This window comes from Chroicocephalus ridibundus, chromosome 16 (assembly GCF_963924245.1).
Source record: "Chroicocephalus ridibundus chromosome 16, bChrRid1.1, whole genome shotgun sequence".
NCBI lineage: Eukaryota > Metazoa > Chordata > Aves > Charadriiformes > Laridae > Chroicocephalus > Chroicocephalus ridibundus.
Genome location: NC_086299.1, coordinates 8,469,284 through 8,481,980, shown reverse-complemented (window position 1 = coordinate 8,481,980; position 12,697 = coordinate 8,469,284). Strand labels below are relative to the sequence as shown.

General features: G+C 45.3%; 1 protein-coding gene across 1 annotated transcript in view; it reads right to left on the bottom strand.

Annotated features, from left to right (window-relative positions):
• Window positions 1-11,234, bottom strand: part of PUSL1 (pseudouridine synthase like 1) — a 28,772-nt gene extending 17,538 nt beyond the window's left edge. Inside the window, exons 1-3 of the mRNA XM_063354089.1 lie at window positions 11,080-11,234; window positions 9,848-9,905; window positions 2,417-2,604 (exon numbers count right to left, since the gene is read on the bottom strand). Of these exons, the coding sequence (XP_063210159.1) occupies window positions 2,417-2,604; window positions 9,848-9,905; window positions 11,080-11,138 (305 nt within the window). The 5' untranslated portion in view covers window positions 11,139-11,234. The remainder of the gene's footprint in view (window positions 1-2,416; window positions 2,605-9,847; window positions 9,906-11,079) is intronic.
• Window positions 11,235-12,697: the final 1,463 nt, after the last annotated feature.

Genomic DNA, 12,697 nt, shown 5'->3' with positions numbered 1-12,697 from the left:
CAACACAGCCTGTGGTGACGGAATGGCCACTGGAGCAAAAATTGACCCCTTCTGTTCATCTCTGCTTCACACTGAGTCAACGTAAGGTCTGGAGCAGGTTGTGTCAGGGACTGCTGAACAACACGGTACTTACATTACTTCAAGCAAGCTAGTGCTGGAACAACAAGCTAGTCACCCTGTGTTTCACACAATGTTAATGCAGATGTAGAGTATCTGCAACCTAGCTAGACTCTGCCCAGCACTACAGGTGTCACTGGCATGTGCAGGGCATGCTGGTCACTCTCTAGTCACATCTGTGGATTAGCTGCCTATTTCTACTGCCAAACAGAGGCAGGCAATCTGCTTTGTTGCTTCTAAAAACAGTGGCAAACACCTTAGAGAATCCGATCCTGGGGGCCTAGCTCCCCAGAGGTACTGAATGCCCACCACTGTAGTCAAAGCTAGAGAAGACTCTGCCACCTGGGATTGCTTTCCTCACGTTCCTTCCTCATCTTAAGGTTTGAATGTTGGCAATGTGCTCTGAAAAAGTCAAAACAGCTGATTGAACTGCACATCAACACCTTCTGCAGAGCATGGCACAGCTTCAACCAACTCATACTAACTCACTCTTCGCTTCATACAGCATGTGGAACATGCATGAAAGACCTCCTGGAAAAAAAGTAACACCATCATTCATCTCTCCCTCTCTCAGACCCCAAACTATTAGAGCACCTGCACATTTAGAGCTGGATTCACCGTTCCCCAAACCCTGCAGAACTAAGAACAGATGCAAGTATGATGTCAGTCCTCCAATCCCAGGACTTGCTATGTCAGCATTTGGGTCAGGCCCTGCTTCACAAAGAAGAGATTAGAAAATAAAGCAGAATGGATGAAGCGCGAACAGGGAGTGTACTTCATAGCAATGTTGCTGCTCTTACAACAATCCCTTCATTGGGTGGGGAGGGATGTGCTTTTTTGTCCCAGGCCCTTGCTCTGGCATGGGGAATTTGCCTCCATAATCTTCCTTTATGTTGACGGCACCAGAGGTCAGAAAGACTACAGTACAGTGAAACAGAGCAACCCAGACCTCTGAGTAATTACCAACTGGCATCTTCCATCAAAGTTCTTTTGCTCACCTAAATACCTCCTATAAATTACCCATCTTCTCGCACAAAACACTGAAGTACTCTGACACACTCTTCAGTAGGGAACCGTACAGAGATTCAAGTCGTGTTGTGCCAAATGCTGTATGGACAAAGACACTGAAGTTTTCAGTTTACGCAAATAAGATAAAATAACACAAGAAAGCATAGAGCGCAGTGAAGCAGCTGCTGGCAAATGGCACGTTGATTCTGTGACATAGCACAGATCTGGCTTTTAGTCTAAAAACCCCAGTGTTTCATTCAATTTACACTTTAACCATAAAAAAGCACCCATGTCTGGGGAAGAACACAGAAACTGTTTGACAGCTGCACAACAGCTTGGGAAAAAAAAGCAAAGAACATGAAATTCAATCCACCTTTTGAAAAATTCACAGGGTATAGTAATTACTTATGTAATTGATGCAAATTTCTAACAGAAACTGTTGGTTTAATGATCATTTTTTTCTGCCTTTGAGTGTGGGCATTTAGACCTAGGTCTCAAACAGAGTAAGCTCAGTCTGGAACTCTGCAAGAAGTAACAATTCTTACAAGAAGACAGACAAAAATAGGAAGAAGAAATGTCTGTTCTGCTCTCTGCAGATTGTTGTATCAAGTTCCTCACTACATTCATATGCAACTCTTCCTAGTCATTAACAGTTGGGTATAGTATGAAAAGGACTTTATCCATCCCATTGAGTAAAACATCAAGTCTTGCTACAAAAACATCAAACTGGAGTTTTTGATGTAACTTCTCTAAACCATGTCAAGTGGTAGCTTTGGTCTAGCAGGGAAGAAGAGCGGCTGATCACATGGGAAGGGAAGAATACATTATGCTGACACTAACAGCAATTTTGTTTCCTTGTTCTTCATCTGTTTGCGCAGACACAGGTGAGAGGCAACACTGCAGCCAATTTTTTGCTAAGTGCTAATTCAATAAATAAAGAAAATTAGGGAATTTGGGGAAATAAGCAGCACTGAAACTTAACATACTAATCTCCTGGCTCACGTGTGAAACTACAGTCATTGCAGTGAATTCAAAATTTATATGGTGACCCCAATCTCTCACAACTCTTGTTTTCATAGATGATCTCCTAACAACAACGATGTGGAATAAAAGTGATCTTTCATGTGCCAGGGGTCTGGTAGTAGCAGAAATACGGACATGCAAGGGAGTGGTTTGCTAACACATTAACAGGGGAAAATACACCTTGTGGGCCAAGATGGGAGATCACTACTGCATTTCCTCCTTTCTCCAACAAGGGCAAAATAAAGATTTTGACTTGTCACCAACTCACCGGATTGGCTCAGGCCTCAGGTGGTAATTAAGAGAGTAGATGAGCTGTTTCTCATTAAAAGCTGGCTTTCCTGGTGCCCTCTGGATGTCCAGGTGAGCAGAGTTGCAGAGTGCGTGGACGCCAGTATCTGTTCGGCTGGAGATGTAGAACTTGATGGGAACAATGGGTTTTAGGTTCTGTGCTGCCTTCTGAAAGCCAACATGAGATAGATTAATGAATATTGGACTCGCTTTGAGCTAGCTAGGAAAAAACATCCTCCTCCTTGCTAACCATGTGTCTCCTTACTGTTCACACAGAGAAGTAATTGACAGTCTTACAATGGTCTGCAAAGAAAGGGACAGAGACGAGCCTGTTTGGGGGACTTCTCCTAGCACCAGTGGCTTCTCAACTTTTGTCCTGAAATCACCTCAAACAGAACATCCAAAATGCCATGTGAGCTACCTTACACGGACAAAACAAAGTAAGAAATATTCACCTACCTATCCTTTGCTTTATATCATTGGGTAAGTGGGAATGAGGAGAGAGAATTATGCATTTAAACCCAGACACCACCCCTGCAATTTACTGCTAAGAACTGGAATCAGATTGCTTCAGCAGCTCTTAAAGAGCTGCAGAACCCAAGCCTTAAAGGGATGGAAAAAGCACACGGAGATGTCTGAATTACATCAGCCAAGACACCTGAAAGAGCTCAGGCTGCATCCTTTGCTTCCAGTGCAGGCCAGGACGGTGTAAAATACTGTGGCTTATTGCTACAGGCAGAAGTTCTTTTCCATCCACCATGGGAGCAGGGCTGCAGAGGGCAACGTGCTTCCACTAATTGCTGAAAGCAGAGGAGCAGCCAGGGGACCAGATGAGTAGTAGCTTAGCACTGATGTAATGCATTTATTACTCCCACTGAGAAATATAAATATAAACAGATCTAAGAATCAAGACATGGCTCTCATAAAACACACCAGTAGTTGAGGAGCTGACGCTGAGCTATCCCAGCAGGTACAAATAACCACAGGACAAACACACACCACCGGCAGTCACAAGATGGAATTTCCTTATATTGGCTGCTTCCACAGTTGCATTAATGCAGGAATGGCTAATCCTCAAGAGTACTGTTTTCTTCAGGAGCTAGTGCTGCCTTAATATTCAGGCAATGTCTCACTCGCGCTAAGACCTCTGCCATAGTAAAACTAAAGCAGAAAATTACAGACATAATTTATACCATCACAGAATTCAAGTTTTACAGTCACAGAGTTCAAGCTTTTTGGACCAAAAGGCCCCAAAATTACACTGCATCTGAAAAGTAGTTTAAAAATTAGTTAGCAAAGTGTATTGCATCAAGCTGAAACTTACTATTAACTCAAGGGGAAGGACAGTGATTGAGATCCTCTAGGTTCTGCATACGGATTTTGGCATGGATTTGCTGGAGAACCCACCTGTGGTTAGGATTGTTGTTTCCCTTTCCCAACTGTTCCTCTCCTCACAGCCGGCTTTTATCCCCACCTTGGTTCTGCCTTTCCATTCTACCCACTAATAAAGGGCTGGAGAAACAACTGGGTAAATTACTACAGTTCCTGCTGGGAAAGTAAATAAAACCCTCTAAATGAGTCATTAGCATAGTGTTTTCTAATCATGATGCACACACAAAAGAGAGAGAGAGCGCAAAAGAGATGCTAACAGAGTTGATTAGATGCTATACATTTAAGAGTCTGTCTAGACTGGCCTAAGTTTAGCTAAGCCAGGGTGGGTTTTGGTAAGGGACAAACACTGGTACGTCAGGAAGTTATCGGAATACCAAGGTTTCTAATGCAATGATAAAACCACAGTAGGTCTTACCTACAGTAAGGTGTTAAAGTAGGTTGCTGGAGCACTGCAAAATACAACTTTTTTTCTTTGCGAGGACAGGCCCTTAAACAGAAAATCCAATGTAATTTGTTACAGGGAATGAGTGAAGCATATCTGAAAGACTGAAAAACAATGAAAAAAAGGCAGAAAACCAGATCAATAACTAGAAATTTCCTTCTCTTTCCTACTTCCCCTCCTGAGTAGTGAACCCAGCAGTGGTCTTTATTAGATTTTAATTTGGTACCAACAGTCAATAAAGTTCGAACTGCTGAGTCACAAATACCTTCCAGACTCCTACTATTTGAGCAGACAGGATTCTGGGCTCTCAGAAACATACCATTAAAATGCACAGGGAGGCAAGGAAAAAACATAACCGAGCTGCAGGGGAAGGCCTGGGAAACAGAACAGAAATGACCCTAGCTTTTTCCTCTTCCTAATCCTTCTATTTGGGGTTCACATGTGGTTACAATTTACACTGAAAATCTTTATTTATCACCCTTATGTAGAGAGAAGCAGACAGAAATTAAATAGTTTTCTGCAGTAGACCTTGGCTTGTGCCTCAGCAATTTATCTTAAAGCAGAAGCTGCATTTTAAGAGCAAAGTTTCTGCAAAGGTATGTTCAGGTTTTGCAGGCTCCTCCTTTCCTCCACCTTCTTCTCCTCGTCCTTTCTCATCAGGCAAAAACCAGCCAGTGGGCACACTTTCAGGTGGCGGTAGAGGGAGAGAGAGAACAGGAGAGAGCACGGAAAACATCCTCCTTTCTTGTGCTGGGCTTGGAGAAATTTGGATGCAGCGCTCCTTGGATCCCACACTGCATCCCATTTCAATCACTGCATCTGAACAGAACACTGGATCTCTTCTCCTCTGCCAGCGGGAGTTGAGCCCTGTGGCAGAGCCAACAGGAGAGGAGGAGAGGATTGCAGACTCCAAGGCAAATCTGGTTATTTTGAATCCACAAAGGTGCAGGACTGAATGACCGGTCCAACAAATGGTATTTTCCCAGCTGCCTTTCTCCAGCACAATTTAACTTTCTCCCAGACACACCTCTCTAGAGAAATGACTGAAGGATATACGTGCTGGGCATCCAAGGAGGAATGTGACCACCATCAACAGCAAATCTCAGTTTGTGAAAGCTGAAAGCTTTGTTTGTGGATTCTTCCTCCAGCCTAACAGGCATGCAATTGATAATATATCATCAACTGCTGCCTCCAGTTTCAATTTTAACATTTCATTTAAATCCCATCCTAATTAATCTCCTTAAAGAGAATTTTTGAACTGCTGAACTTCTTTGTAGGCAATTCAGAAACGACCACTTCACCTATGCAACTGTCTCATATCTGTACCATCCAGATGTCCTTTGAGCCTATAGGCAGATGATGGTTTCTTCCTTTGGTTCATATATACTTTAATCCGTTAAAAAAGATGCATTATTTACATTTAGTCAGTGCTTGGATAGCAACCAGTTTTTCCTGCCCTTTCAGAACAAAAAAAAAAGACCCTAAAACAAGCAGGCCTTTCATCTGAGGAACTCAAAAGGCTTTACTGCTATTAATCCAGATCCTTACCCTGTTGATTATTATCTAAGGATTCCTATGGGGGAAACTGAGGCAGGCGTTAAGCACTTTACACACGGGCACCCAGCTAAAAAGCAGTAGAGAAGATACAGGAATAAAGGAGCTGGATTGTCCTCCCATGTGCTCAGAGTTCACAGGTCTCTGCTCCCTTCTTTAAGCCACAGAGCATGCAAATATCCTTCTCTTTAGCAGGTGTTACAAACACTGGAATCTTGGCTTGGCACCTGCTAGAGGCCTTTCATTGAGCCAGATCTTATCCATTTTCACTTAGTCTTTACTTCCCGAGTCACAGTCGTTCCAGACGATCATGTTTCTGGAGAAGCAATAAGCATCCCAGGGTGTCAGTTTATACCTCTAATACCCTGCATACCAGTCCTGCAGGGAAAAGTATTACTTGCATTTAGTGGGTCTGTTGTACTAACAGGTTTCATTCACTAAGCACTTCCATATTTTAAATCATGCTGAAATTTCCACCATTGTGTGCCAGAATGATATGGATCCACATTCCAAATTGCTATTATTACTCGCAGCTCTGTTCTCTCCTCACTCTGTACAAATGCTGGAGAGGCAAGATGGAGAACAGGCCCGTTAATGTATACCACCTATGGCGGGAGAGCAAAAGTTCATCCACTTCTCTCCCTGAAGTCTAAATAAAAAATCCTCAAGACTCAGCCATCTACCTCTACAGACCATCTGGGAACCACAAAAGGAACCTGTGAAAACAATTGTGGATGGGTGTGTTGAAAAGCAAGTGTGCATTAGGAATGTTTGGGAAAAATAAGCATCTATTTCACTTCCACAGCAGCTGTACCGCTTACTGGTTTCATCATGCATAATGGTGTTAGTGGCACAGACACAAGGGATTGCATTGCGTTACTGAGGATGCTGCACAATTTATAAGTTGCTGTGGTCTAATAAATAATATCGTGCAAGCTTCTGGTTGGAAGTCATCACACCCTCGCTGACTCAACAGGTGCTATGTCAACTGCAAGTAATTAAAAATCTAACTCATTTTTAGTAGAATAGATAAAAGTTGAAGTGAAAGCCAGGAAGAAACAGCTGAGAAAGTGGCTTCTGCTAAAAGAAAGGTTTTCCAAAGCAATTTCCTATGCCACTGAAATTATTATCCACACAGGGGTTGAAGATGACAGTTCTCTGGGTCTATTTTCTGTTCTCTCTTCCCTTTTTTATTTTTTTTTTGTGGGGGGGGCTGGACTCAGGTGGGGACATTGGTTGTCCCAAAGCTGCCTTGCATAGGAAGGAGTGTGTGTATGTTCTCTTTCTCTCCTCTCCTACTCCCCCTTTTCCTTTCACAAGGAATAATATCTGGCCTTAGCACAAGGCTGCCGGCCAAAGCAGAACTTCGTGTGGGGAAGATTAGTTTTGGGCAGGATTTACCAGCACAATGGGAAACAGCACACTCAGGAGATGGTTCAAACCAAACATGAAAGGGAACTTAATTCTGTACATCCTCACAGGCCTCGCATATGGTGCCTGTTAGCACAAGCAACAGCTACTCACTTTAGCAAAAAGTGCTACACAGCTCTTCCTTTACAGTGGGGACATTTGTAAGAAGTGGGACTAGAATGTGAAGTCCTGCATTTTCTAAGTTTCCACAAGGAACCAGAGGGAGCCAAGTCACAGGATTCAAACTTCCCAATCCGGGGAAGCAAGGTCTGGAATTTTGGTTTGGACCCATCACTAGCAAGCTGGGCTTCCAAGCGCTTCAAGACAAATATGTTGTCTCCAAGAAAGAAAGCAAGCGTTGCCTGCAAAGCTCACCCCCTCAAAGATATTTTAAAAGCTTTTTCAAATATCTACATCTGTCCCCGAACTAAAAGAAGTCTCCCTTTCCTTCAGACAGCCCCAGGGCTCCCTTACATAGCAGTACCGAGGACTACAAAAGCTTCCACGTCCTGTATGACAAAGGGTTATAGACAGGCCTTCTGCTCAGACCCAGTCCAGCAATTTTCCCTTATCACACAGAGGGCTGCAGTACATGCTCACACACCAGTCCATTACATTTTTAACGGCACAGTTGTCAAAACACAAGGTCTACACCTCACAGGTTATTTGCTTGTCCGTAACTGCAAACAAATGTCTGAACATATTTAGAATACAATAAGGATCTCATTACAGATTTAATTTTGCCCTTCCCTTCAGTTGCCTTCCTGGCTTTGGAAAGTTGTGAAGTTCAAGGCTGCACAGAAATGGAGGAAGATAAATTCCTACAGGCCCCAGAAGTTTTCTATTAAAGTTGCTTTAAGACTTCCCATGTGGTTCTAATAGACACAGCCCTGCTCAGCAGTGCCCAGCATCAATACCACCACATGAAAGCAAAGCACATATCCCAGAACTGGCCTGCAAAGTGCTGATACTATGAAAAGACAACACCAAATAAGTTTATCTTTTTCTTTTTTTCTTCTTCTTTTCTCCTTTAATCACCCATCCTACCCATTCGCCTATTAAAACAAAGTTACTCGGATAATGCAAAACAACTGCTGGGCTCACCCAAAGTCCGGCGCCTGGAGCTGAGACACTGGATGGTTCAGAGGATTAGATAAATGAGATAGAAAGTCCTTTGGGGCTCTTCTTTCAAGATTTGCACAATATTTATACACTTTCTCCACAATGGTCTCAGGCAAGAAGCCATACAAATACACCCTGAGAACTCTCATTCAAACCATAATTCATCACACTTTCCTCCTGCAGACCGCTCAGCAAGAGCATGCAAGAACCCTCATCCTCACTCAGTAAAGCAAGGCACAGAGTGGAAACGTGTTGGCCACGGTCATGGAGTGGCTGGGTGGGACAGTGAGTCTGCTCCTGGACCAGCTCCTCAACAACTCCACTCCTGCACAACACCAGGACTGTATGCAGCTAATGCAGGCAGAGTGCAGACTATCACAAATAAGCCTGGTGGGCACACCACCTTCAAACTGCTCCAGCTTGCGATCTCAGGTTAGACAGTCTGACCGAACCAAACAGAATAACAAAAAGGCATGATCTGACTTAAGCAATCAGTTCCAACCTCTTCAGCCATCTCCTATCTTCTAAATGGGCACAAGCGTCATTTCAAACTACACAGTGCTTCTAAGGCAAGAGAGGAAAATAATGCAGCTTCCTTTTGATTCCTGCCCTGCACAGGAAAATGGGATTCACCAGCACTGCCCAAACAAAGGCAGCTCAACAGCAGCTTGTAATTAAATTACCATTAGGTACACAAACATTCAGGTGTACTGAGCATTTCCCCTGTGCAAGTGACTTACTTTCTACTCGCTAGTGTAACAGTGCATCTTTGGCACTACTATTGCACACTCACTCCAAACCCAAACAGCACTTTGGTTCTTACATTCTGGGAAATCCCAGGCAGCAGCACCAGAACAACAGTGATCACAGGATCATACTTTTTTTCACCCCCATATTAGACGAACTCCAGAAGAATGAAAACGAAGCTTTTTTTCTTTTCCTTTGGAACAATGGATATCCTGTTGTGCTTTGTTCCATGTCTGAAAAGGTCTGTCAGAGACATCCTCTCCTGGGAGGACACAGCATCTAGTTTCTAAACCCATAAAGGACTTAGATAGGAACTGGAAGCAGGTAAGCTAAGCCTGCTCAGAACTGAGGCAGTTCTAAGAAAGAGCAGAGGCAAAGCTGTAAGAGCTAATGAAGCTCACAGGCTCAAGTACATCCAGGTGGGCCAGCACTTGAGCAGAGACTCTCAGAATCATAGTTCTGGACTCGGATGCCTCAATTTCAAGTCTCACTGAAGGGTTCACATCTTTTTCAGGATCAGGATCTTAACGGTTCTGACTTCACCCTGACCTATTTCTTCCACCTGTGTACTGCCGTCATTTCTAAGGCACTTTGACTATTTTGAATATTATAGTGTTTAGCACTATACAAGTGTCTTATTGTGTGTTAATTTAAAAATAATATTTATCCTTGATAATATCTGTAGCTCAACAATGTGACCCTAGAAGTTTCATTTTAATGACAATATGATTTGCGAGCACCTACCTGCAAATAATTCTGGACTCCAAGTATTGACTGATCATTCAAAGTCTCCATAACCCCACTGCAAAGCAAAACAAATACAATAGTTACTGACCCAAGGACTAGACACAGAGTCCACCAACACATCTAGAAGTTAATGGGGGACAGTCATCAAACTGTTTGCTATTGAGCGACCTGGATCTTTTTACGGAACTTGCAGGGACCAAACACTTTGATGAAGGGACAGGAAAACAGATGCAGCAGTTATTTGCAAGAAAGGAGGCTGGAAATAAAAATATTCCTTCAAATGTTACTCTCTGGACTAGCCCTTCGGATGGAGGCGGACGTGAAGGGGAGACAAGGCAGACAAATTACACTAGAAAATAATTTGCAGATAAAACGATTTCAGGGCCAGGAGTTGGTTGCCAGTTGCAGGTCTGTTTTCTGCAGGCCCTGTGGATATCATCAAGGGGCTCGAAGACCACAGAGACGGTGTGTGAAGAGCTTCCTTCTCTACTACAGAAGTCACAGCCATGCACAAAAGCTGCTGAAGTGCACAGAGATACATCCTGAGGCTAAACCCAACCTACCAGTAACTACTCGGAGTAATTTAGGTCAGTACTCACAGTGACACAGCCCACGTGTTGCAAAAGTAGTGTGGGTTTTGGCATATCATGGTATTATTCTGTAAAAACCTCATGAAGATAGGCACAATTCCATGAGTTGAGGCTGCGCAAGTTCTCCCACATACTTTTTTTTTTTTTTTTTAATGTAAACAAGCACAGCTATACATGTGGGATGTTTAAGGCCTGGGGAAACCCAAGCTCAGCTGCCCTCCTGCAGGACTTGGCCCACAGACCTTTCCACCTGCACCTCTCGGGCAGCGCAGGTACCCAAACCACCAAGCTCCAGCTGCCCAACAAACCACCACCGCTGCAGGAAACCCAGGCGCTCGCCTCCCCCCCACACACACAGCCCAAGATCACAATTCTGCCGCCTCCTCTGTCCTTTGATGTTTTCCTCTTTGCCCTTTTAATGCATTTCCTGCCCAAACCATCCCCTTCCTAACACACATAGCAGCAGCTCTCTGCGTGCTCTCACCTACTCAGCAAGGGATTTACCCCTCACCAAAACCACCCATCCTTTCCCCAACCTTCTCCCTGTCGCTCCCTCACGGCTGACCACCTCCCCCTCAGGGCCGCAGCAGTCGCTGGTTGACTTCCAACGCGCCTGGCTGAGGTAGCTGAGGCACCTACCTATATTTAGTGCCAAAGTACTGAAAGAACACTAGGTATCGGGTTGGGGGAGAAACCATCTTTCCTGCCTAAGGCCCTACGGCGGAGGGGCAGAGGGGCCCGGGGAGCAGCCGGGCGGCCTTCCCGCCCCTTCCCGCCGGCGGCCCGCCCAGCGCCGCCCGCTTCCGCCGCCGCCGCGCTGTGTGGGCCCCGGCCGGCTGAGGCGGTGCGGCGGGGTCGCTGTGGCGGGGCGCGGAGCTGGGCCCCGGCCCCGGCCCCGGCCCCGCTCGCCTCAGTGCCCGGGGCGGCGAGAGGAGGCGAACGGCAGCCGTTCAGCTGGGCGACCACGGTCCTGCCCGGGCACAGGCCGCCGGTTTGGCCCGGGAGAGCGGCCCCGGGACTCCGCGCCTCCCGTCTTCTGTCCCTGTCTGTGGTTTTCTGACTGACCGGAGGTGGCCCAGCCTGTGGTGGCGAGAGAGGAGATCCCTCTCGAATCCTGGGCTCTATCGTCTCGCCTGCTCTTTGGCTCTTGAGTTATACTACAGGCAGCCGTCTTGTGGCAAGTGGCCTTGCCTTAGCATTTGCCACTAGAAACTGCCCGAGCTGGACTTCTTGTTTGGGTGTTTTTTCTCAACTTCTAATGAGAATTGGTCCCTTGGGCTATTCCTAGCACAGTTCAGGGAGCTTCAGTTGCCTCCTGGGTCAGATACGCGTCTCAGAAAATTAAAAGAGTTAAAAGTGCCAGAGGAGGAGTGTAACTCCACAGAAAAATGTACAGTACTTCAAGGAGGCTTATAAGAAAGATGGGGACAGATTTTTTTAGCAGGGCCTGTTGCAACAGGACAAGGGGCAATGGCTTTAAACTAAAAGAGGGAAGATGTAGAGTAGATGTATGGAAGAAACGTTTTATGCTGAAGGTGGTGAGACACTGGCCCAGGTTGCCTGCAGAGGTGATGGATGCCCCATCCCTGGAAACGTTCCAGGTCGGGTTGGATGGGGCTTTTGAGCAACCTGATGTTGAAGATGAGTTGATGAAGATCAAACCTGAGCTGAAGATGTCCCTGCCCATGGCAAGGGGTTGGACTAGATGACCTTTAAAGGTCCCTTCCCACTCAAACCGTTCTCTGGGGCAAGAAGTTCAGAGGGCGAGGCCCAGGACACAGCAATGGCGTAGTGAGTGGCCTTTCGGGATTACGTGTGAGTTTGGGGTTGTCGACTTGAAGGCTCTGATGTTCCCGACCTACAGCGAATCTACCCCACGTGAAGCTGCTCTGCCAACAGCCATGGCAAAGTCCCCGCAAAAACCAGCCCAGGCGTTTTGGGCGAGCTCGCATTCATCCTGCCTATGAAAAGATGTGTGCAGCTACCACTTAGCAAGGGTAAATAACAGCTACAGCGACAAAAATAGGCTGAGAGAGTGATAATAAAGGCTGCAGATGTTCTTCCTGACTCTTCTGCATTTTAAAATCTTTGTTCATCATTCTAAAATACTGAACTGCAATATCCGTCTGTACAACCGCTAGCCTTAAACCAGTATAAACTCAACTGACTAACAAAACAGGGAGAGCAACAGAAAAATCCCTGGCCCTCTCATACAAATCTGAGATCTGTTTTGAATGGAAAAATCCAACCAGCTTTC